Genomic DNA, 25,613 nt, shown 5'->3' on the forward strand with positions numbered 1-25,613 from the left:
CACTAAATGGAAGAAGTCAGGCAGCATAAGAGTGAGAACAAAGCAGCAGGAAGATGGCAGTTTGAGCCTCAAACCCCTCAGCAGAACCAGGCGGCTGCTTTTTTATTTTCTCTTTGACCCTCAGGTGCACGGCCCTGGATAAATCATAATCATTGATTTATGGCATTTTTCACTACTGGTCCAGGCAGGGCTCCCTATAACTCACCACCTAGTTACACAGTTTCAGCAACGTAATAAGCCTCCATAAACCCACCACCCAAAACCAAAGCTGGAATCTAACAATAACCTACATCTAACCAGGAGATCCCCTTGCTGAGGTAGGCGGGCGAGTCCTTTTTGTTTATCAATTCAACAAATCTTGATTGTACGCCTTCAATAGGCCAGAGATGGTGCTAGAATCATCCTGAATTCCATGTTCACCATTTCTTTGCTTTTTTGTAATAAAAAAGATTCTGTGTTAGATGAAATCTTCTGGGACTTAATTCTTCCTTTAATATGAAATCGCTCGCGCTGTTCATGTTACTTTGTGGCACCACAGTTCATGTGTTTTGACTGCAGCATAATATTCCATTGTGTGAATTACCTCAGTCAGCGTCTTCAAGGCTGGCCTGGGATTGAACCCTGAAACTGCAATATTTTCCTTAATTTTTTCATTCAACAAAGATTTATTAAATACCCACTGTGTGCCAGGTATTGTAGGAGACACCAGGGGTGCAGTAATGACCAAGATATTCGCAGCCTCTATCATTCTATCTTGCAGGGTTTTTTCCTCATTCTCTTTCGTTTTCAAAAAGGTATGGATTGTTTTTTCTGTTTAATAACCACTACTCAACTGATAGCGATTGAAAACATATTAGCCAGGGGTACTAGGGTCACTTCAGTTCAGAGATGAGGAATCCAAGGCCCCAGAAAATACAGACCGAAAGCCTCTTTTGTTCCCTCTGTCTCTCAGCTTCTAGCACAGTTCCAGACCCATCAAAGGCGAACAGTCAATATTTGCTGAAAACTAAACAAAGAGACTTACCCTACCTACTTCAACCAGTGCAGACATGTATGTGCAGGCAGATTCCGTGAGAAAGAATGAATTGACAGGGGATTGGCCACTAATTGGACATCCTTGATACCCCTCCAACCTGCCCCTCCTGTAGCCTTCCACATCTCAGCAAATACCCTCTTGCCTGCTCACTAAAAACCCACAAGCATCCAATCTATGGGCGAGGCCTATTGCCTTTGTCTTCGAAGCAGAGCTGAATCTTCCCACCGCCCATCTATTCATCCCGCCTTGCTATAGCCACACCGATCTCCATTCTGTTCCTCCAACACCAAGCTTGTTTCTGCCTGCCTAGCTACTTCCTGTCATTTAAGTCTCAGGCCAGAGACCCTCCCTAACCTGACCCCTTCCCTAGACCTCCCATTTTAAGCATCCAGCCAGGCGCTGTCTCCCAGCACCCATGTTACTCTCTGCATAGCACCCATCACTCTCTGGGTTTATCTGTTGACGACCTGGCCTCTCCTACGCTCCCCCTGACTCCCCCACCCCAGGATACAGTATCTTGAGGGCAGGGCCTCACCTGTCTTGTTTGGGCACTTCTCCCATCCTTGCTGTAATTATTTCTCATTTGTCTTTGAATCCACAGCTCCCAGAGCAGTGCCTGGTACAACATAGACACTCTAAAATATCTGTTTGATACTTAACTATTGAATGCTACCCACTCTGGTTATCAGACAAGCGTCAATTCTTTTCACCTTTGTATTTGACTGAGTTAGGCAAAAGGGCTTTGTAAACTGCTATGCGCCGATTGGGTACAGATTACTGTTGGTAAGATTATCACCTGGCTCTGTAGCTACCGCAACAGACTCTCCAGAATCGTTCTCATCTTCATCCTGGAAGTAGTTCCCTATCCAGGCCCTGGTGATGGTGGAGGAGAGACGGCCCGGAAGGAACTACAGTGCAGAGCCCCGAGTTCAGTCAGTGTAGCAATCATTTACTGGGCCTTTACTAGGTACAAGCCGGATGCAAAGCACTGAAGGCACAAAGGCAATAAGAAATAGAGACCACCCGACGGGAGAGTGCTAGAATAGAGCTCTGTGCCAAATGCCCGGGGGCACAGGACGGAAGGGCCAGGAAGAGAGTTCTCTCTGTGAACCAGGCACTTTCCACCAGATATCGCATCTCATCCTCACAGGAGCACTTTGAAGTAGGTGTCATTTCCCCCACTCTACCGAGGGGAGGGGAAACCTGAAGCTCAGAGAGGTTAAGTATCTTGCCCAAAGGCTCCCAGTTAATAGGAGGCACAGCTCGAATTCCAACTCAGCCCCTGCAGAGCCTGGCCTCGCCCAGCCCAGGGACTCCAGGTCCTATGCCAGACGAGGAAAGGAAAGAAAGAGAGTTCAAGGGAGGCAGGAGAGCAGGAACTTAGGCAGCACCCTTCCCTAAGCTCTGCCTTGCAGGAAAGGGTGCAAGTACTTTGCATGAGAGCCTTTGTGTGCGGGCTCCTGTGTGTGCCCCTATGTGGCTGTGTGTATGCTGAGTGCACATGTAGTGGTGCAAATGAGTGGAAGAACAGAGCCTCGTGTGCATTTGTGTATGTGTATTCACGATGACCTAAGACTACACTCACAGAAATACCTTCGTGTCCTGGTAGTTTTTTGTTTTTGTCTGTTTGTTCTATTAGGTATAACATATGTTCAGTAAAGTACTCAAATCTAAAGTATACCACTCAATGAATTTTTACACACATACACCCCCATGTAACCAACACCTAGATCAAGATCTAGTTTTCCAACATTCCAGAAGGCTCCATTGTGCTCCTTCAAATAACCCCCAGTATAATCACTATCCTGACTTCTATCACCATGGATTAACTTTACCTTTGAATCATATATATGAAATAATACTCTTCTGTGTCTAGTTTCTTTTTTTCATTATTATGTCTCTGAGATTCGTCCATGTGTCATTGCATTTCACACTAGTTTATTCTTGTCTATTGCTGAATTATATTCCATTATATGAATACACCACAATTTATTCCGTCAGTGATTGACTTTGGGGTTTTTCCAATTTTTAGCTATTACGGATGAAGCTAGTATGAAGATTCATGTACAGGTGTTTTGCTGGACAGATGTAGCCATTTCTCTTGGCCCTAATTCCTGGTCATAGAATCACAGAATACTGAGACTTCCCTGGTGGTCCAGTGGTTAAGACTCCAAGCTCCCAATGCAGGGGGCCCGGGTTCAATCCCTGGTCAGAGAACTAGATCCCACATGCCGCAACTAAAGGATCCCGCATGCCGCAACTAAAGGATCCTGCACGTGACAACAAGATCCCACGTGCCTCAACTAAGACCTGGTGCAGCCAAATTAAAAACAACAACAACAACAAAAAAAACAAAGAATCATAGAATAGTCATATGTTTAGCTTTAGTAGATTCAGCCAAACCTTTTTCCAAAATATTTGTACCAATTTACACTCTTAGCAGCAGTGTCTGAGATTTCCAGTTGCCCCACATCCTCAACAGCACTTAGTATTGTCAGGCTTTTAAATTTTAACCATTCTGGTGTCTCTGTAGAGATAGCTCATTGTGGTCTGAATTTACATTGGCCTGATGAGTGATGACATCAAGCATCTTTAGGCACTTAACTGGCCATGGAAGTATCCCCTTTGGTGAAGTGCCCGTTCAAGTTTTTACAGAACTACAGTATCTATCAAAGCAGGCGAATAATTGACAAAAACAGACAGGAGAGCAGAACCATCTTAAGAAACTCAGCAATACACAAAACAGCCCAGCAGCCAGCTGTTTTTCAATTGCTAACTAGCTGCTACAATTACTAAACCTGCTGTACCAGGTCATTTAGATGAATAACTGAATTTTATATTTTAAACCAATTATTTAGATATCATAGAGCCCCCCACCTTAGACTCAGCAGGGAGAAGGGAATGCAGATAAGAGCCCTTTCCTGGGCTCCTAGCCCCAGCCTGAGAGGTTCCCTCACTCAACTCACTGACTGTTTTTCCTTCAATTACAGGATCCCAACAGCGATCAACCCCTGAACAGCCTTGGTAAGCTCAGGTCTGGCTTTCCTTTGTCTATCGCAGTTTCACTCAGTTACCAAGTAGATACTAGACCCCTCTTGCATGGTCCTCACCACCACCTCCAAGTGCTAAATGCTACGGGAGACATCCATCCACCATTCAACAAACATGTATCAAGCAAGTGTCATCTCCAGGATTCATTCTAGAAGTAGGAGGCATGGTCTCTGGGGAAATAGAACCATCAAACCTAAAACGCCAACAGCAGTGATTTTCTAATTCATTCATTCAGTTACTTATTCTCTCATCCCTTCAACAGTACTGTGAGTGCCTGCACGGGGTAGGCCCTGGGCTGGACACGGGACTACAGCAGTAAATACGACAGCCAAAGTCCCTGCCCTCATGGAGTTTACAGTCTGACCGTGCTGCCAGGCAACAAGCTGGACAAAGGTGTTTTCACTGGTAGAACAGAAAATGGCAGTGTTTGCCTGACTTACCAGAGAAAAATAAGTTAATAGATGAAGTATTCCCAAATATAGGGGGTTATTTTCCTCCTGTTCCATTTTTTTAAACCATTGATACCTATGCCTGACAACCTGGATCAGCAAAACAAGTGAGCAGAGACAAATTAAATATGACAGCTTCATAAGGAGATGACCAATCCCACTTACTTTGACGGCTTATTTATTTCAGGGTCACAAGTTAATAAAGATCACAAACGATATAATCTTCAGCAGGTAAAACAATGCCTAGTTTCTACTTTGGAATTTAATATATCAATATTCTGTGGTGTCCCCAAAGAACACTAGACATACAAGGGCTCCACCACCTGAGTAAGCCTGGGAACAGCCAAACCAGAAAACAATTAAGGGAGCTCGGGAGGGAGAAGTCAGTGCCAAGTGAAGATTCTGAGGTTAAGAATGATTACAGGTTGTGCAAGACCAGGGAGTGAAACGGCTCATGTGGAAATGGGGCTGGCGGACTAGCAGTGGTAAGTCCATTTGGCTGGGAGAGGGAAGCCAAATTACACCGCCTTTGAAAGCCCAGAGAAGAGGGTGATTCAGATATGGAAGTCATGGGGAGCCCTTGAGGGTTCTGGAGCAGAGACGTCATGGGATGAGAGCAATATGTCTGTCTGGCAGCATTGGGCAGGACAGGCTGGAGGAAGGAACAGTGGCAGGCAAGGAGGCTCTTCATAGCTCAGCGGGTTGGTTAATTTTATAAACAATAAACTTTATAGACAATAAACCAAGAAAACCCTTCGCTTCCTGATGATGTTCTCCATGAGAACATCAGGGAGGCAGAGACATTGGGCCCTGGACAAGGGAACTCATCAAAGGACTCCCAATAAGTCATTCACTTCTGGGAAAACAAGCCAACCTTGTATTCCCAGAGGTAGGTGGTCAATGAAGAAATCATGCATGAATGAATGAACAGAATGTCTCCATGTCCATGGCCGCAGGAAACAGGACAGTGCTGAACACTCACTGCTGGAACTTAAAAAACAATATTATTAATAACCTACTCTGTTGCCAGGTTCTGATAGTAACAGGCAATACCACCCCACATCTTTAGGGCCAGAGCTCTGTGTCTGAGGTTTAACCTTTCCCTATTGAGGAAACATAGAGTTTCCTACGCTTTCCCTATCAACACATCCAATGATATCCGCACTTATTGGGCACCAGTCTCTGGCAGGGTGCCATTCTCTGCTTTTGAACAGCTGAGGAAAGAGAGACAGAAACATAACTAGCCAACATTCCAGACAGAATAAAATGAGACCTGTAAGAAAGGCGGAAGGGATGTGCTGAGAGAACAAGCAAAGAGCAAATCGTTTACTCGTTTGACACATATTTCTTGAGTTCCTACTAGGGGCCAGGCACTGTTCTAGGCACCAGGGACTCAGCAGTGAACAAAACAGACAAAAATCCCCATCTTCCTGGAGACTTCATTTCAGGCAGGGTTGGGAGGGGCTAGATGATATACAAAATATGTAAAATATACAGTACATTAGAGGTGATAAATGCTTTGAAAAAATAAAACAGGGAAGGAGGATAGGAAACATTGGAAGATTGAATTTTAAATAGGGAGGTCAAAGAAGGCCTCAGTAAGAAAGTGACATCTGAAGAACAATTTGATGGAGGTAAAGGAGAAAGCCATGTGCAGATGAGGGGGAGGAGAGCTGGCCTATTGCTTTCCAGGGATTCTCAGGGTTGCTATAATTCCTGCCCTAGTTCTCCCTGGAGAAGTCCCCGTGGCACCTCCCCAGCTTATTGCCTGCAAGGAGAGGGGACACCAAAGAGCCTATCCCTGATACTTCGTGAGAATTTAATCTTTTAAAGCCTTGCCATGTTCCATCTCCTTGGATAGCCACGTGAAGTGGACAATATAGCTATTATTGCCTCTGTTTTAGACATCAGTAGGTCCCTCCTGGTCTCCCGAACCCCAGACTCTTGCTCTAGTCCATCTCCTCCCTGATGAAAGAGTCATAGTTCTAAATATTAATGTGATCATAGCTCTCTGCTGCTTAAAAGCTTTCCATGGTCCCTCACTGCCCTCAGGATAAAATCCAAACCCCTTAGCATGATAGTCAAGACTCTCCACAAGCTGACTTTGCCAGCCCAGCTTCCACAACATGCTTTTACCCACCTTACATCCCAGGCACACCAGCAGCTCACAGCTCCCAACACCCAGGCCTTCACCAAGCTGGACCCACTCCTCCCTCTCCCATCTCCACCTAGAAAGGCCCATTTAAGTGCCTTGATGGTGTCTGGTGGTAACGGCAATTATGTCCCTGTTTGCCTCTTCCCCCAAATTGGAATCTCCTTAAAGACAGGACCTTTCTAGGGACTGGCTGTGTGTTGAACTGAGTTAGAGATGAAGGCCATTAGGTCACCTTCATTCACAAGTATTTATTAAGCTTCCACTAAGCACATACTGTGCTGGCAGCCCCTGCCCTCCTGGAGCTTATAGTTTAATCAAAAGACAAGTCAGGAAAGAGGATACTTGATAGTAAAGGCAAAGGGTACGTGCCTCTCCTGGGACAGATGCAGGTTAGACTGGACAGGATGAAACATCCTAGAGCAGGCTGTCAAGACAAAGAGAAGGTGCCATGGACTAGAGGAACACCTGTGAAAGATGGACAAGCCTGGGTAAGTGAAAGGGGGGGGGCCCTATGCTGAGGAAGCTAAGCCTAGTCTGCAGAAATAACCCCAGCATCAACCAAAACGGTCCCCAAAGTTTTCCTGGGCTCCGCACCAGGGGCTAGAGGGCGGGGAAGCTGTGGGCCTTGGCAGGGGGTGGCCTCCGAGTACTGACTGCAGGCTCTTCCCCTCCCCCTCACAGATGTCACCCCCCTGCGCAAATCCCGCACCTCCCTGGAGACCTTCAGAAAGGTGGGGATCCCCATCATCGCAGCATTGGTGAGCCTGCTGACCATCATAGCCGTGGCTGTCCTCAGTAAGTGGCAGCCCTCACCCCGGCCCCCATGCTGCCTTACTGCCCCCCCCTCCACCCCTACAGCAAGTGGCAGCTCCCACCCACCCCTCCCCTGCCCTCACCTCAGAGCGCTCCCCACCTCAGCAGAGTCAAGGCCAGGTGATCTGCATAGAGCTTTGTATCCACCCCTGCTCTGAAGGGAGCCTTCCTCTCAGAGTGAGAGGGAGATGAACTCAGCCCCCATCTACCCAGATGGATTCTATCCCAGATGATTTCTTCTGTGGGGAAAGCACAGTTTGCACCAGGTACGAACCCACTCAGGCAACGGCACAGCAGCCAGGCCCCCTGCCTGCTCCTCCCCAAGTCTGCAGACAGAGAGCGGGGTGGATCCGCAGCCCTGCTGGGAGGAGCAGGCAGCATGTCTGCTTATGGGGAGGGAGACAGGGAGGACGCATCGGGGAAGATGCCCAGGCAGACAGCCCCTCTCCCCGCCTTGAGCTCTGGCTTCACCACGCCAGGAACCTGAGACCCACTGTTATCCCAGGCAGGCCACTCTGGGGCAAGGAAGAGTAAACTGAGCGAGCCCAGACTCCCACAGTCCCTCCCTTTCTGTCCGCACATCCTGTGACTGAGTCCCCATCTTCAGCCACCCCCACAGTCACAGCAGGCTACTGACCGCAGCTTTCACGCAGGAAGCAGGGCTGAGGGGACCAGACTAGGAATCAGGACACCTGGGTTGGGGATCCCGGCGCTGCCCCTTCTTGCTGCTATGTGACCTTGAGTAAGTCCCTCAACCTCTCTTAACCTCAGTCTCCTCACCTGTAAAACATCCTGCCTCCCTCAGAGGGATATCAGAGGACCAATGAGGTCATGTGTGTAAAGTACCTGGATAAAAACCAAGTTGTGCAAAAGTGTAGGTTATCACGTAGTGTGTAGAGATGTGGCCGAGGCCATGTGTTTGCTCACCAGGCCAGGATGGCCTTCCAGGAGCCTGCAGCAGCCTTCAACTCGTTGGAGGACGCTCAGAGATCATCCGGTCCAACGCCTCATTCTCCACTTGGGCACTGAGCAGTGTGGCAGTCGAGGACAGGGCTAGGACAGGTCCCCAGGCCCTGACTGGGCAGGTCCATTTCTACTTCGTGGCGGTGGAAATGTAGATACACAACACAAACACCACCCAGATCCCTGAGTGCCCTATCAGGACGTGAGATGCACATAACTCCAGATCATTCGTCTTGACCTTGGCCGGCCCAAAGGGTGGTGGGTGTGCAGCGGCCATCAGCAGATTTACTGTCCTAGGCCCGTTAGGCTCAGACTAATATTAAGATGAGCCTGCCTACTCAGCACGTACCCTGCCATAGTGGAGAGAGAAGACAGGGCCAGGTTCAGGGTGATCCAAGGCAGGTACAAGCACATAACGTAGAGTCGGGCTCTCCCTGCCCCAGAAGGCCCTTTGCAGCTTCCAACCCGAGACCCCCAGGTTCTGCAACCAGAGGAGGTAACGTGAACTTCCATCCTGGGCTGGGCTCCCTCAACCTTTTGGCTTCTGCGGGCTCAACTGGTGACGCTGTGTCCTGGCTTCACCCCAGGAGGCAGGAGGGACCCCTCCTCACCCAGGCTCCTGACCATGAACCAAACTCTGAAAGTCCAGGAAATACCTGACTGACCTGCTCCTTCTCCCTTGCTTCCCAAACCGGGAGCATCGGGGCCATAAGATCACATTTTGAGCTCCTTCAGGGAAGGTGTGGAGAGGCAGCAAAGAGCTTTAGAACGAGACAGACACTGATCAAAATCCTGGCTCTAACACTGACTGCTACATGGCCTTGGGAAATAAACCCTAACTCTCTAAACCTCCATTTCCTTATTTGTAACGGGAGTTCATAATGGCACCTGCCTCCTAAAGTTGTTGTCGGGATTCCAGGTGACAGTGCAAGGAAAGCACTGAGCAGTGATAAGCAGGGCCATCATCAGACCTGTGACCACCACTCCTAGGGTCGGCCAGGGGTGATGCTGGGCTGCAGAGGGGAGCTTCAGGCCAAGGAAGAGTTCAGTCAGGCAGGAGGGGCCAGGACAGTTTGGAAAGTATGGAAATATCTGTTCCCGGAGGACTTTTTTTTTTTTACAATATTTTCTTGGCTTTTTTTTCTTAACATCTTTATTGGAGTATAATTGTTTTACAATGTTGTGTTAGTCTCTGCTGTATTACAAAGTGAATCAGCTATACATATACATACATCCCCATATCCCCTCCCTCTTGTGTCTCCCTCCCACTCTCTCTATCCCACACCTCTAGGTGGTCACAAAGCACCGAGCTGATCTCCCTGTGCTATGCGGCTACTTCCCACTAGCTATCTATTTTACACTTGGTAGTGTATGTATGTCAATGCTACTCTCTCACTTCCTCCCAGCTTACCCTTCCCCCTCCCCGTGTCCTCAAGTCCATTCTCTACATCTGCATCTTTATTCCTGTCCTGCTCCTAGGTTCATCAGAATCATTTTTTTTTAGATTCCATATATATGTGCTAGCATACGGTATTTGTTTTTCTCTTTCTGACTTACTTCACTCTGTATGACAGACTCTAGGTCCACCCACCTCACCACAAATAACTCAATTTCGCTTCTTTTTATGGCTGAGTAATATTCCATTGTATATATGTGCCACAACTTCATTATCCATTCATCTGTCAATGGACATTTAGGGTGCTTCCATGTCCTGGCTATTGTAAATAGCACTGCAATGAATATTGTGGTACATGTCTCTTTTTGAATTATGGTTTTCTCAGAGTATATGCCCAGTAGTGGGATTGCTGGGCCATATGGTAGTTCTATTTTTAGTTTTTTAAGGAACCTCCATATTGTTCTCCATAGTGGTTGTATCAATTTACCTTCCCACCAAGGGTGCAAGAGGGTTCCCTTTTCTCCACACCCTCTCCAACATTTATTGTTTCTAGATTTTTTGATGATGGCCATTCTGACTGGTGTGAGGTGTTACCTCATTGTAGTTTTGATTTGCATTTCTCTAATGATTAATGATGTTGAGCATTCTTTCATGTGTTTGTTGGCAGTCTGTATATCTTCTTTGGAGAAATGTCTATTTAGGTCTTCTGCCCAATTTTGGATTGGCTTGTTTGTTTTTTTGTTATTGAGCTGCATGAGCTGCCTGTATATTTTGGAGATTAATCCTTTGCCAGTTGCTTCATTTGCAAATATTTTCTCCCATTCTGAGGGTTGTCTTTTCATCTTGTTTATAGGTTCCTTTGCTGTGCAAAAGCTTTTAAGTTTCATTAGGTCCCATTTGTTTATTTTCATTTTTATTTCCATTTCTCTAGGAGGTGGGTCAAAAAGGATCTTGCTATGATTTGTCATAGAGTGTTCTGCCTATGTTTTCCTCTGAGAGTTTGATAGTGTCTGGCCTTACATTTAGGTCTTTAATCCATTTTGAGTTTATTTTTGTGTATGGTGTTAGAAAGTGTTCTAATTTCATTCTTTAACATGTAGCTGTCCAGTTTTCCCAGCACCACTTATTGAAGAGGCTATCTTTTCTCCATTGTATATTCTTGCCTCCTTTATCAAAGATAAGGTGACCATATGTGCGTGGGTTTATCTCTGGGCTTTCTATCCTGTTCCATTGATCTATATTTCTGTTTCTGTGCCAATAACATACTGTCTTGATTACTGTAGCTTTGTAGTATAGTCTGAAGTCAGGGAGCCTGATTCCTCCAGCTCCATTTTTCTTTCTCAAGATTGTTTTTGCTATTCAGGGTCTTTTGTGTTTCCATACAAATTGCAAAATTTTTTGTTCTAGTTCTGTGAAAAATGCCCTTGGTAGTTTGATAGGGATTGCATTGAATCTGTAGATTGCTTTGGGTAGTATAGTCGTTTTCACAATGTTCAATCTTCCAATCCAAGAACATGGTATATCTTTCCATCTGTCTGTATCATCTTTAATTTCTTTTATCAGTGTCTTATAATTTTCTGCATACAGGTCTTTTGTCTCCTTAGGTAGGTTTATTCCTATATATTTTATTCTTTTTGTTGCAATGGTAAATGGGAGTGCTTCCTTAATTTCTCTTTCAGATTTTTCATCATTAGTGTATAGGAATGCAAGAGATTTCTGTGCATTAATTTTGTATCCTGCTACTTTACCAAATCCTAGTAGGTTCTGGTAGCATCTTTAGGATTCTCTATGTATAGTATCATGTCATCTGCAAACAGTGACAGTTTCACTTCTTCTTTTCCGATTTGGATTCCTTTTATTTCTTTTTCTTCTCTTATTGCCGTGGCTAAAACTTCCAAAACTATATTGCATTTTCTGAGGACTTAAAAACACTAGACTCCTTCCCATCATCTAAGACAGCAAAGGAGCAATAGAATTTTGAAGGTAGGAGGCAGAAGACAAAACCAAAGCAAAACACCAACCTCCTAATGGGTCTTTCAACCCCAGATAAAAACACCAAATCCTAGAACTGCACTTGATAGTGATGAGACACTTTCACAACCACCAGCTCATCAAACATTCTCTGCAACCCTGTGAGGCCCAGAAAGGGGAAGCGATTGGTCTAAATTCACACAGTAGGTGGCAGAGCCAGAACTCAGGTCTTCAGACTCCAGGCCCAACGCTGTCTTCTCCCTCCGCAGAGGCACTGTGCCAGCACTTGGGGTTGGGAGGCTAGTGGGGACTGTTTCTAAATTGCTCCCCATACATGATCTTGATTGACTCCTCAGCCATCTTTAGGGATGGGACAGATGTTATTATCTCCGTTTTACAGATGAGGAAACTGAGGCTCAGGACCAAGAACACCAGCTCCTAAGTGACAGAACTGGGCCTGGAACCCACATCTGCCTGTCTCCAGGCCCAGCATGTTTTCAGGGAAACAATCTCTCCTGCCCCTGGGCTGCCTGCTTGACCGTCAGCCCTCTTTGCCCCTCCCTGCCCTTGTCTTCCAGTCAAGGTGCTTCTGGACAATTACTTCCTCTGTGGGCAGCCCCTCCACTTTATCCCGAGGGAGCAGGTGTGTGACGGCCAGCAGGACTGTGCCTCAGGGGAGGATGAGCAGCACTGTGTCAAGGAATTCCCCGATGGGCCTCCAGTGACAGGTGAGTCCAGGGGCTGTGGGGCCAGGGGAGTGGGAAGGGCAGGAAGTCAACTCAGGTCCCCTTGGTCCACTGCACAGCATCTGCCACCTGACTAGTCACTTTTCTTCCCCGTTGTAAGTTTCTTAAAAACAGGATCATGTCTTGTCTACTAGGTCCCCAATACTTAACATGCAAACACTCAGTAAATTTTGATGAACAAATGTGGGCCAGAGGGGACAGGAAATTGTAACTGAGCCTGCCCCATTCCTGCTGCTCCTGGGTGCTGAATGGAATGACCTCAGGGAGTTCCCTCCTTTCTCTGAAATCTATTATTTCAAGGGGACTAGAAAGAGACCATTAAGGCCGTTAGCCAGCTATTGATCCCTCTATTCATTAGATAAGTGTTTATCGTAACACATTATGGAACAAGACTTAGCTAGGTCCTTCAAAGAATACTGAGATGTTTCAAACAGGAAAACCCATGTTATTTCTTGGACTGTTCTAGCCCAACTTGATCCACCTATCACTTGGGCTCTGAAAAGAAAAGACAGCCCAGGACATGGGTGATGGGGGCTTTTGTGGGGCAAGGCTGAGTAACTTCCTGTGTATATGCTCTTTTTTATGTGTATTTGCTCTTTTTTATCAGAAGTCAAATGCCTATGGGCCCTGCCACCCTACTGCCAATAGCACTCCCCTCTCTGACCTTACACGGTAAAAGAGCGACATTCCTCTTTGAGATGTTTTCCCAGGCTAGGCAAGCTGTGTGAACTATGGGTAGGGAAGCCATGTAATACATCATCAAAACTTATACATATAAAGAGCTATTAATAATTATGCCAGGGCAAAGGTCAAAATGCAGATTGTCCCCAGGACATCTGGTCACCCTAGCTACCGTCAGAATGAGACTCAATCTGGCAAAGCCAAATGGAGGAACTTCCCTTGAGGTTGAAAGGGTTGGTGTTCTGTGATGCTCCCCAGTTCCTGGTAGGGTTTGGGCTACCAGTTTGGGCTGGTCACATGATGAATTCTCTGGGAGATAGGCCAAATGGGTCCCTGCCCTGCGCTGACCCGGTTTCCTCCCCTTCCAGTCCGCCTCTCCAGGGACCGATCCACCCTGCAGGTGCTGAACCTGGCCACAAAGAACTGGGCCTCCGCCTGTTTCGACAACTTCACAGAAGCTCTGGCCAAGACAGCCTGTGGGCAGATGGGCTATGACAGGTACCTAGCCCAAGGCTCTGGAGGCTGTCACCTCACCCCATGACCTTTCTTTCTTCCTTCCTCTTTCCCTTTTCCTCTCCTTCCTTCCTCTTCCCTCCCTCTTTCCTTAAAAATATAGGTATTGGAGTCAGAGCCGCTTTTGAAGCACTTTCCCTTATGAGCAGCATGAAGTTAAATCTTCTAAGCCTCAACATGTTCAAGAGTTACTGGAGGAAGCAATACCAACCTCATAGGATGGTTAAGAGGCACCAGAGAGAGGATATCTGCCCCACCCCTCCCCCACCCCCACTGCCACCCCCCCCCCACCCCACCCCCCCACCCACACACAGTTGAAGCTCCTTTGCAATCCTTCCTTTCCTTCCCTCCTCAATCCTCACTCCTTCTTGGCTTGGCAAGTCGCTGTCCCTGCCCCAGAATACAAAAGTCTTATTTACTTATTCAAAGTCCCATTGGTTAAAATTTAGTTTAAATGAACCTGATTTCACTGGGCCTCTTCATCAGCAATCTCAGTTTTCTCAGCAAATTTCAAAAGCAGTTTTAAATCTTCAGTGTATGAAAAAGGATATAATTATAAGAAGGGTAATTAGCATTACGTATTTATATTCATTTGATCTTGGCAAAAACCAGAAAGGTAGTTATTATTCTATCTATTTTAGAAGTAGGTTCAAAGAAGGTAAGTAACTTGCTTGGATAGTAGCTGGGAGCGAGAGGGCTGGCATTTATGCCCAAGACCCCCTAATTCCTGGGCAACAGAAGCATCTCTGTTTCTCGGTTGGGTAATTCTCTCTTCTCTGGAGGTTTCATTTATAAAGGGAGGGGAGGGGAAACAGTTGATCACTCAGAGCCTAACTGGAGAGGATAGAAAAGAACCCACGAATTCAGTTGCACAGGGGATAATCTCTTCCTGGCAAGCCCCCAACTTCAGGATCCTGAGAAACTGGACGCAGAGACTAGGTAGAAATGATAAATCTTAAGCAGACCTCATCTATCAGTCAATCACAGAACCCGCTTCCATCAATCCCTAGAGCAGCCTCAGGCCCTTTTTCAATAAGTGCTGCGGGCAGCCATTACTGATCCATCAGACCTCTTTGCCCCTTCTGCTGTCTGGTTATCAGGCTTCTCCTGCTCTCTGCCCTCCATGGGGTGCAACATCCAGTACCCGCTGAAGAGGATACCCTACCACCTTCGTTTTCAAGGAGAGCTGGGAAGGCACGTCCTGTCCCTGCTGTCTCCCCTCCCCCAGCAGCCACCCCAGCCCAGCCTTCTGGCTGCAGCCCCCCCTCCTCCCTACCGCAGTCCAGCCAACTGCAGCGTCAGCTGTACCAGCATAGCAGGCTGCAGCTTGATTACGAAACCAGGGTGTCTCCAGGGGCTCTTAAGGTAAAAGGCTCCTGCAACTTCTGTCCTTCTGGAGCTCTTTAAGGCACCAAGCCATCTCTATCTTGAGCTCTACAAGATCAAAGCTGGTCAGAATTATTCATCGGGATGTAACTGGTGAACAGAGGCTACCTCTCCCGGGAATGTCCATTTCCACCATGATTCCTCCTTCTGGGTCTCAGATTTCCCCGGCTAGGAGGCCCTTTTTGTCCCAGGACCACAAAACCCTAGATGGCTCAACGTGGGAAGGACTCTAGAGATCATCTGGTCCACCCATCATTTTACAGAGAGGAAAACTGAGGCTTGGAGAGACCCAGAGAGGGAATGTGACCTACCAAGGGTACACAGCAAGCGAGTGTCAGAGCCAGGACAGGAACCTCAGTCCTGAGGGCTCTCAGCACAAAACCCCACACTGCTAGACTTCAGTCTTCCAGGTGCCATGCCTGGGTCATCCAGGTAGTGCCAGCTTCCTGGCTGGGAATGTGAAAATGTGCCAGTCAGCCAGTGCCTCAGGGTGACCCGAGCCTGCATACCAGCTTTCTACCAGCTCTGTATAGCATGGCTGGATGGGGAAGGATAGGAGATGGGAAAGAGGCAGATTCAGTACAGGTACCATCAGAAAGATGGGATTAATCAGGGAACCCTTCCTGGAGGAGGGAAGACTTACACCCAAGGTTTGATAAAGACAAGCATGGACTAGAGGAGAGGAAGAGGGAGAGTGGTCCAAATGAGAGAAATGTTTGTCTAGATGCATGTCAAGCCTGATCTTGGCCTGTCCTACCTCCAAAGGGACCATAAATGTACCCCACTACCAAATTTAGACCAGATGCCTTGTTTGGAGAGCAATATATCCGCATTCAGTTCCCTCCAAGGTGAGGGGAGAGCTAACCTGGTTCCTTTGCCTCCTTGTTCCCCTCGCTGTGAACCAGAAGAAACCGCTGGGACATTTGGAATAGGGACAGAGCTGGGAGTTATAAAAGGACATCCGTAACATTTCTCCAGGGCTCTGGGTTCAGGACCAGGCTTCCCTGCCTGAGAAAGCAAGTCCACATTAGCACTGTGCCCAGGGCTGAATCCTGGGATGCCAAGGGACCATCCCTTGTCATCTAGCAAAGCAGTCACCACCCTCACTGACCAAGGCCACCTCCACTCCCCTGCCACGCCGTACCCAGAATTCTCTGCGGCCCCCTCTCCTGGGAGTGGGGACTGCTTCTACCCTCTTGGTCTAAACTCCTGCCCCAGCTCACATCTCTCCCTCCCTCTCTTTCTCTCCCAACATAAGCAGCAAACCCATCTTCAGAGCCGTGGAGATTGGCCCAGCCCAAGACCTGGATGTTGTTAAAATCACAGAGCACATGCAAGAGCTTCAGGTGCGAAACTCAAGCGGGTAAGTGAGAGGACACCTCTGGCCCACAAAGGCTCACATGTGGACGATGCCATCGGGGCTGCAGCCAGCCCACCCTGAACAGACTTAGCAAGGAAACTTAAGCCAGACAACAAAAAGAACTCCTGGCCAGGCAGACTGTCAGATACCAGAAGCTAGAGCATCACATTTCTGAGAGGTTTTCTGTATTGACTCTTTGTTTTAAGACAAGGGGCAGCTGGACAAAGTGTGCTGTCCACAAGCTGGTGGCCTTTCATCAGTCAAATAAGAAAACCAAATTTGTTTCCTATGGCCTTATGTTCCCTATTAAGCCCAAGAGGCAAGGTTCCAAAGGCCACTTTGTCCTTCCTGCCTCTCATCCAGGCCAGAGTAAGCCCTCCCCACATTTCCAGCTCTCCAGAGAAGAAGCTGCTTGGCCTCTGTCAATGTACCATTCCCGTGCCTACCACCCCGAGTCAGAGCCGGGCATCTTCTACAGGAAAACTGTCACCCTGCAGCAGTGACTCAGAGAGGATGCTGGCTTCTTAGCATTCAGGGATGTTGCTGAGGGCTGCTTATTCATCAAAGAGTAAATCTTGAAAAGGATAGGAATAGGAGCAGAATGATCATTTGCCTGGAATTTCATCGAAATCCCATTCCTCTTCTGTTTGGAGAGCCCGCAGTACAGCAGACACTGCCCCAGCCTCTGCTCTCTTCCATCTCAGGCTGCCAAGAGCCCGGGATGGGCTGTGACCCAGGCAGGGCCCAGCACGTAGTAGATGCTTATCAGTAGTGCTGGAGAATCCAATTGCATTAAATCGCACTGAACTGGGTGCAAGTACGGTGTCTATACAGCCCCACCATTCAGGTTCCATACTTGCTGGCTCCTGGGAGGGGACTTTAATCAATAGTGCGGGGAGACCTGAGTCCCTGCCTCCCAGCCAAGGGACAAGCAGAAATCACAGGACGCCCGTGTCTCCCTTCCAGCCCCTGTCTCTCAGGCTCCCTGGTTTCCCTGCAGTGCATTGGTGAGTACGCCCCATCTCTGAGGGTTTGGGTCCTGGGCCAGCAATAAGCAGGGAAGAAGAACTTCATCCTCATTCTTAAATCCCTCAGACTCCAGGTGTCACTCTGTTTCGTCCCAACCTTACTCCCTTGGCCCTGGGCTTGTAGGTAACGCTCCTTCAAGAGGTTGACAGTAAGAACTCCCTCTTACTGTCCACACACAGTCCCACAACCTGGGCAGAGACCCAGGAGAGAGAGTAGGAAAACCGGAAAGGGCAGGACTGGGCTTCCACCCCATCCCACCCCTGGCCAGGGCCCACATAACCTCCTTTGTCACAATCAGCTCATCTGTCCAAGATCTGATTACCCACACCCCATTTAGCAAAGATTCGTCGAATGTTACAATGTATCAGCACTGCCAGGCCTCTGTCCTCAGGAGCTAATGGCTGAGCAAAGAGAGAGGTGCAAGGCCACGTGCAGGAAGTACCAAGCTGAGCAGTGGTCCCAGCTGACATGCTTCAGAGAGAGCTGCACCTGGGGTGGGGTGGGGGGAGGGTCAGGAGACCTGGGCACCAGGTCTACTGGCTTCCAGTGTGACCTTGAGTAATTTACCTGACCTCTCTGAAGTTCATCTTCCCAAGAAGCCCTTTAGTCCGACTACCCAAGAGGATCCCGGGAGACCCCCTAGCTCTGAGAGGAGATCAGAAAGCAAAACAAGCACTGTAGCCCTGCTCATCCCACCAGCCTCATGGGAGGACCGAGCAGAGCCTGGCAGGATGGCCAGAAACTGGGCCGCCTGAGAGGAGAAAGGTCATCTCGCTGCCTTTGCAGTTTAACAGTGTATATGCTTCCTTGTGGGATGCTAAGACTCTTAGCCATTATCATGTGACCCCCACGATACCTAGTGAGTGAGGGCTGACCCATGGGGGCTGGTCAATGAATAAATGAATGAATGTTCACATCACTCGACGTGCTAAGCTGAACAACCCTGGAGTCACAAAGAGGCTTAAGCCACAGACCCTCCCTTGAGGAGCCTTCCGTCTCATCGAGAAGACAAAACCGAACCACGTCAACAAGAAAAGCTGGCCAACACCCGGGCAGGCTGTGGAAATGCCAAGAGAGGAAAATCCCCAGGGATTATGTGACCTGGAGGAGGTGCCCAGGCTAAACATCACAGAATGAACTGTAGGCTCCAGGAAGGGAGGGACCATGTCCATCTCTCTGTCCTGTCCACCACTCTCTTCCCAGCATCCTTGAGACACTGTAGGCACACAATTCACATTTGCTGAATGATCGGTGATCTAGATAAACAGGAGAGGAGACAGCATCTCAGGGACAGGCCCCTCCTGGAGCAAAAACAGAAAGACTTTTTAGGGAGCTAGCAGCAGATCGATTTGGCTAGACAGAAACTTTATATAAGGACAGCAGAAGGCTGCCAGAAGGGGAAGTTAAACTCTTCCCTACAGACAAAGGGGGATGCTGAGGGGCTCTGAGTGGGGGAGCGAGGTGACATGTAGAAAACAGTGTTTGGAATTAGATGGTATTTGAAAAGCCCCTGCCAGGCATAGGCCCAAAAAGGGTGGTAGCCTTTCCCCCTTAGAACCACCACTGTGGCAGCGACTGCCAGAAGGATTGGAGAGGCTGAGAACAGGACGGGGAGGTGGAACTGGAGGTTTTTTTAAGAGTTTGCGAGTCAGATGTGAGAGCCAGGAGAGTGGGATGTGAAAGAGGGAACAGGATGTCAAATTGGGAGACTCTCTCAGCAGGGGGAAGGGACTTGGAGAAAGGTGAGTTCAGGATGGGAAGATCCATTTCTGGAACTTTCTTCCCACTCTCCAATCCCAAAGCAGCCTGTGGGCATCTGTTTACTGTTACTCAGTGGGAGGAGCTGGGGACACCCTTTTGGGCAGGACTTTCACACTTCTGCGTCCCTGTTTGGTTTGAAGGTCATGAACGCTGGCACAATGGACACGCCCATGTTCACAATATCAACTCCTAAACTCAAACAAAGCTGAAAAAACAAAAAAAAGGAGAGGGAGATGGGGGGAAAGCCTGTGGTCTGGGACACTCAATGTCTCCCTGTGAATAATTCCAAATTGGTGTGGTCCTCCCACCCCGACCCAGCCCCCGGTCCCAGTCCTAAGGGCCCTGCTCAGGATAGACCGGGGGCTCTGAGGGGAGGCGGTCCCCACTCGCAAGAGTCTGACTCCTGCTTTTTCCCTCCTTGCTACTGAGTCCAGCCTGCGGAAAGAGCCTGAAGGTCCCTCGGGTGGTGGGTGGGGAGACGGCCTCTGTGGATTCTTGGCCTTGGCAGGTCAGCATCCAGTATGACAAACAGCACATCTGTGGAGGGAGCATCCTGGACCCGCACTGGATCCTCACGGCAGCCCACTGCTTCCGGTAAGGCCCACACGAGGGCGCCTCGGGGGTCAGAGCCACAGAGGGGCCTGAGTGCCTGGGTCCCCTGTCTCCCAACTTGTTTTCTGATGCCCTCCCCCACCCCACCCCTTCCCCTAAAGACCATACACCAGAGTGTGGCCACCCCAGTGAGACACTGGACATGATGTCCTTTGTTAGGCCTTGGGGGTCTGAGCAGAGCTGGTCACCAAGGCTGACCTCTTCCCTTCCAGGTGGGAAGCCACCAGGTACCCAGTGTCCTCACTCTACCCCCATATCATTCACTGCACAAAAGCTCTTCTCATCTGCCTGGAGTCCTGAGAACTCTCTCCCTTTTTGCCAGTCTTCCAGGAAGGGGTTCCGGGTCCAGAGTCACTGCCACTCCTTCATTATATTCAGAAACTTAAAAAAAAAAAAGGATAGATTCTCTTACAGGCCAGTAGAGACAGGACTGCCCATACCTCTGGGGAAAGACTGCTCCAGGTCCTCTTCACCTTCATTCATTCATTCATTCATTCATTCATTCAACACCTATGAGTACCTACTAGGTACTATGTACCCTCATGCATTAGACTCCATCACTGCCTTGGAGGAGCACACAGTGTAGGCCTGTGATTTTTAACCTTTTTGGAGAATCTGACAAAAGCTATAAACCTTTCCCTGGAAAATCACTCCTGCACACTCAGCTGTGTCTGGTGTTGGGAGGAAGACAAGTGCAAGTACCACGTGAGTAGCAGAGCCAGTAAAAAGCACGGGAGGAGAGAGTGTCAGGACCCAGAGCTCAGGCACTGGGAACAGCCCCTTCCCCAGCCCTCCAGTTAGAAGTTTCTTTGGGAAGGTTTCACCAGGGAAAAGGATCAAATTCCCCTTTAGAATTTGACCTGTGGTAGGTGATTCCTCAGACTGCCCCTTCTCCACCACCCCTGCCCTCACCATCATTACCTCCCAAGGCAGGGGCAGCCAACACCCCACTCCCCAGGGCCCTGGGGACCCAGCCTCTGGCAAAGCCTCCTCATGCTTGGCTCAGTCTTGAACCACACTGTCTCCGTCCCCAGGAAGCATCTCGATGTGTCCAACTGGAAGGTGATGGCAGGCTCAGACAAACTGGGCAACTTCCCATCCCTGCCTGTGGCCAAGATCTTCATCATCGAGCCAAACATCACGTCCCGCAAAGAGCGGGACATGGCCCTCGTGAAGCTGCAGCTCCCACTCACGTTCTCCGGTGAGAGCTGGCACCTGGGAACAGAACTCCAACTCTGCCACTAGCTCATTCACTAAGCGGCCTTGGGCACATCTCTTCCCAAGACCTCAGTTTGCCTATTGTTTCTTGCAAATGTATCGGCCTAACATCATGGAAGCCATGAGGCCTCCCCGAGCTATCAGCTGACACCTGACCCCACCCCTGCCAGATTCTTCTGAGGTCTGTTTTCTCCCCGTGGAGCACCTCAAGTGAGAATCACAGATTCATCCAATCTTGGAGTTGTGAGGGACCTAAAAGATGACCTAATCCATCCTCCACCCTGACCAATGGCAAGAGCCTGCACGATCTCCCTGCCAAGGGGTCACTGGGCCCATTTGCTCTCCTCCAGGGGCAGGGACTCATTACTGTTAAGGCAGCCCATCTCTGTTCGATGACTCATGTTTACATTGGGTAGTATTTAGATCAGCCTTTCCAATGGTAGCTTCCACAGGACACTGGTCCCTTGGGTAAAAAAGGGTTCCATTCTCATATAAGTTTGGAAAACATTTTTGTACTATAGCTCTCTTCCTGGAGCACATTAGTATATCAATGATATGAGAAGTTTTTTAAATTTGTTTAACTCACATTTTCTAAACTTCTTTGACCACAGAACCTTTTTCTCATGCCACTTCTATTAACATCCCATGAAATGTACGTTACAGAAACCATGGTGCCAACATTTACAGAGGGCTTAGCTGCCAGGCTCTCCTGAACCTTGAGTCCCCTCTTCCTCTTTGCTCCTGGTAGACACAGTCAGGCCCATCTGCCTGCCCTTCTCTGATGAGGAGCTCCCTCCAGCCACCCCACTCTGGATCATCGGATGGGGCTATACAGCAGAGAACGGAGGTAAGTCCCAGGCTCAGGACCACAGGACTAAGTGAGCCGCTCCTGAAAGTGATGGGAAGGAGGACCATCCTTTAGAAAAACCTATCCTGGAGGTCCAAGCACCAAGGTACCAGGCAACCCAGAGAATATCCTGGGCTGGGGTTGAAGGCAAGAATGGGAATGTGAGTGTGTTTTCAACCTGCAGGGAAGATATCTGACATACTGCTGCAGGCATCTGTCCAGCTCATTGACAGCACTCGGTGCAATGCAGAGGATGCGTACCAGGGGGAGGTCACCAAGAAGATGCTGTGTGCAGGCATCCTGGAGGGCGGTGTGGACACCTGCCAGGTGGGGTCTCCAAGGATCACGAGGGAATTATAGAGATAGGGGATGTGTGCCCTGAAGAAAAAGCTCAGAGGATGAATGCCCCCCATGAAGTCTGCATATGGTGGGCACTCACTATGTGATGAAGGGAGGAAGGAGGAGAGGGAGGGAAGGACTATAGTCAGATAAAGATATAAAGACAGATGGATGGATAGATAGACAGATAGATAGATAGAAGCAGAAAGATTCCAAATGTATATTTCACATGCAAAGATGATACTACACTCCCCAACCGCTCTTTTTCTTTTTTTTTTTTTGGTTATGTTGGGTCTTCATTGCTGTGCGCGGGCTTTCCCTAGTTGCGGAGACAGTGCGCGAACTTCTCATTGTCGTGGCTTCTCTTGTTGCAGAGAACGGGCTCTAGGCGCACGGGCTTCAGTAGTTGTGGCATGTGGGCTCAGTAGTCGTGGCTCGCGGGATCTAGAGCGAAGGCTCAGTAGTTGTGGTGCACGGGCTTAGTTGCTCTGTGGCATGCGGGATCTTCCACGACCAGGGCTCGAACTCGTGTCCCCTGCATGAGCAGGTGGATTCTTAACCACTGTGCCACCAGGGAAGTCCTCCCCACCCGCTCTTACTTCCCATCATTTAAAAGAGTATGAGCCCCTAGAGGGCAGGAACCCCAGGTCTGTTTTCTCTACAGCTGTCCTCAAGCTGCTGAACTACATCAGAGAAAACCCATCTTATGCTGGATGAGCCCTGGTGCACCATCCCCTCAGCCCATCCCACTGGCCAATCCCTGAATATATTCTCACATACCCACCCAGAGGATTTTCTGGACCATTTTCATTCAAACCCCAAACCCTACTCCCACGCCCATGGTCAGTCATTAAATTCCTTCACTCGAGAGGCATCTCTTACTCTCTTGATGACTTGATGTCAGGTAAATGCTGAACTCTGGGGACATTGTCTTCCCTCAGGGAGCTCACAGTGGGCAGGGGGGTGAATAAACAGGCCGTTCAGTTATGGAGTTATCGGATTCTGAGGGAAGAAGCCCCAGGGGCTATAAGAGCTGGTAAGAAGGACACCAAATAAGTGCACTTTTCACTATCTGGCATTTCCTTGTCTGTTTTGTTGTTTGCTTGTTTCCCCCTCGCCCTCTCTCTCTCTGTCTCTGTCTCTCTTTCTCTCTCCTCTCTATCTCTCTCTCTGTCTGTTTCTCCATGTGATTCCAAGTTCCCTTAGGGCAGGGATCTCCTTTTCGTTGATTGAACCCCAATTGTCTAGAACAGTGGTTGACACGAAATAGGTCCTGAAGTGGTCCAATAAATCTGGGAACTACCAGGTTAAACAAAGATAATCACAGGGCTTCCCTGGTGGCTCAGTGGTTAAGAATCTGCCTGCCAATGCAGGGGACACGGGTTCGAGACCTGGTCCGGGAAGATCCCACATGCCACAGAGCAACTAAGCCCATGCGCCACAACTACTGAGCCTGCACTCTAGAGCCCGCGAGCCACAACTACTGAAGCCCACACACCTAGAGCCCGTGCTCCGCAATGAGAAGCCCACACACCACAACGAAGAGTAGCCCCCGCTCGCCGCAACTAGAGAAAGCCCGCACGCAGTAACGAAGACCCAACTCAGCCAAAAATTAATTAATTAAAAAATAAATTAAAAAAAAACTCGACAGTGGTTTAAAAAAAAAGATAATCAGTCTCCCTTACCATAGAACCCCTTAGAACCCAAGTTGTGGATCTCCGAGAGAGGGCTAAGAGCACACCCACAACTTACTTGACCACAGAATACTTTTGCCCCAAACGGAAGGGCATCACAGGATGCAAGAACAACAAGCACAAGGGGTGAGGGTGGAACAGCAGAGCGCGCTGGAGAGCAGGAAACAGATGGGCCAATGCAGAGAGGGGAGGAAGGAGAAGCCCACCCCTCCACCCCCGCCCTGCCTGCCCTCTCCAGTAACCCCTGCCTCCCACAGGGTGACAGCGGTGGGCCTCTGATGTATCGCTCTGACCGGTGGCAAGTAGTGGGCATCGTGAGCTGGGGCTATGGCTGTGGGGAGCCGAGCACCCCGGGAGTGTACACCAAGACCACAGCCTATCTCAACTGGATCTACAATGTCCGCAAGGTGAGCACGTTTGCTGTACCTCTTGTGCCCTCCCTCCCTTCCTCTCCTCTGCGGGTACTAAACCATCCTGAGTGGCTTAATGCCTCTGAGATACCCCCTTACATCCCCAACCATCTTCCTTCCCAGCAAGTGACAACCTGGGATGCCACCATTATGAAATTCCTTAGATCAGAGATTCCCATTAAATACAAAGGGTATGGAACACACCCAGCTTTACCATTCTCTGTTCTCTGGCAGAATGAGACTATCAGACATTTTCCAGAGAACTGATTCTGACAAGAAGGTGGGTGGAAAGGCCTCTAGAGGGTAGAGAGATGAGCAAGAAGCTTCAGTAAAGGAGATTAATTTTGCATGCCACCATTTTGTCCATTTTCAAATCATCTGATTTCTTTGTTGGTCTCTTTTATTCTAGTCTGATCCATGATGCTGCTGCCCCCCTGCAGTGCTGGAAACTGCTTCCCCCCACCCCACCCTGTCCACCTGGGCATCCCCCAGAAGTCAGGCACAGAGCAAGAGCCCCCTTGGACACATATCTCTGCCCACACCCTCAGCATATCTTGGTACAGCAAAGGACCTCCATTCCTGTAAGAGACCCCACAGCCCACAGGCACCCAGGAAGTCAGCAGCCCCAGCTCAGCTGCCTCTGATGCTCCCAGCATCCCAAGGTGGGAGAGACACAGCCCACTGAACAAGCCAGCTTCCAGGCTGAGGTCTCAGAAGGCATTGCTAAGCCAGGAAAGAACTTTCTACTCTACTGAATGGAAACCGATGCTCTTCTGAGAGCCCAGATCAATAATAGAAATCCTCAAAGGCCAAAAACATCAAAATAAAATAAAACAAAACCATCAGAATTGTGAGCTGAAACTAAGGTGGATATCTGGGAGCAATCGCTAACCAATATCTTCGGTTGCCCTGGGACACAGACCTACATTAAGGCTGAGATCAGAACCAAACCCAGACTCACTGCAGGTAGGGAAGCTGCACCTGGAATTCCCACATGGGACAGAGACAACTGAATGGGGTAAATGTGATCCCAGGTGGCAGATCTAATGAAGGATGAAAACATCCCACATTTAGAGCCTCGGGATTCCCAGACAGAGATCCTCCAAACATGAGCTCACAAAGATTGGCCAACATTTTAAAAAATAAAAACCACCATGGTTTTCCGTTTTCAAAAACAGAAAAT

At 48.8% G+C, this 25,613-nt stretch overlaps 1 protein-coding gene across 6 annotated transcripts in view; it reads left to right on the forward strand.

Annotated features, from left to right (window-relative positions):
* Window positions 1-25,278, forward strand: part of TMPRSS4 (transmembrane serine protease 4) — a 37,425-nt gene extending 12,147 nt beyond the window's left edge. Inside the window, exons 2-14 of one of the 6 annotated variants that reach the window (XM_033434506.2) lie at window positions 4,027-4,060; window positions 7,373-7,486; window positions 12,413-12,562; window positions 13,630-13,759; window positions 16,419-16,523; window positions 17,487-17,527; window positions 19,745-19,904; window positions 20,957-21,123; window positions 21,889-21,987; window positions 22,172-22,314; window positions 24,278-24,427; window positions 24,665-24,710; window positions 24,840-25,278. In XM_033434506.2, the coding sequence (XP_033290397.1) occupies window positions 4,027-4,060; window positions 7,373-7,486; window positions 12,413-12,562; window positions 13,630-13,759; window positions 16,419-16,523; window positions 17,487-17,527; window positions 19,745-19,904; window positions 20,957-21,123; window positions 21,889-21,987; window positions 22,172-22,314; window positions 24,278-24,427; window positions 24,665-24,697 (1,326 nt within the window). In that variant the 3' untranslated portion in view covers window positions 24,698-24,710; window positions 24,840-25,278. Of the gene's footprint in view, window positions 1-4,026; window positions 4,061-7,153; window positions 7,180-7,372; window positions 7,487-12,412; window positions 12,563-13,629; window positions 13,760-16,418; window positions 16,524-17,486; window positions 17,528-19,744; window positions 19,905-20,956; window positions 21,124-21,888; window positions 21,988-22,171; window positions 22,315-24,277; window positions 24,428-24,664; window positions 24,711-24,839 lie in introns of those variants that run through there. The other 5 variants (XM_033434508.2, XM_049713774.1, XM_033434509.2 and 2 more) reach the window with 5 other exon arrangements.
* Window positions 25,279-25,613: the final 335 nt, after the last annotated feature.

Source organism: Orcinus orca, chromosome 8, assembly GCF_937001465.1.
Source record: "Orcinus orca chromosome 8, mOrcOrc1.1, whole genome shotgun sequence".
In the NCBI taxonomy this organism is placed as follows: domain Eukaryota; kingdom Metazoa; phylum Chordata; class Mammalia; order Artiodactyla; family Delphinidae; genus Orcinus; species Orcinus orca.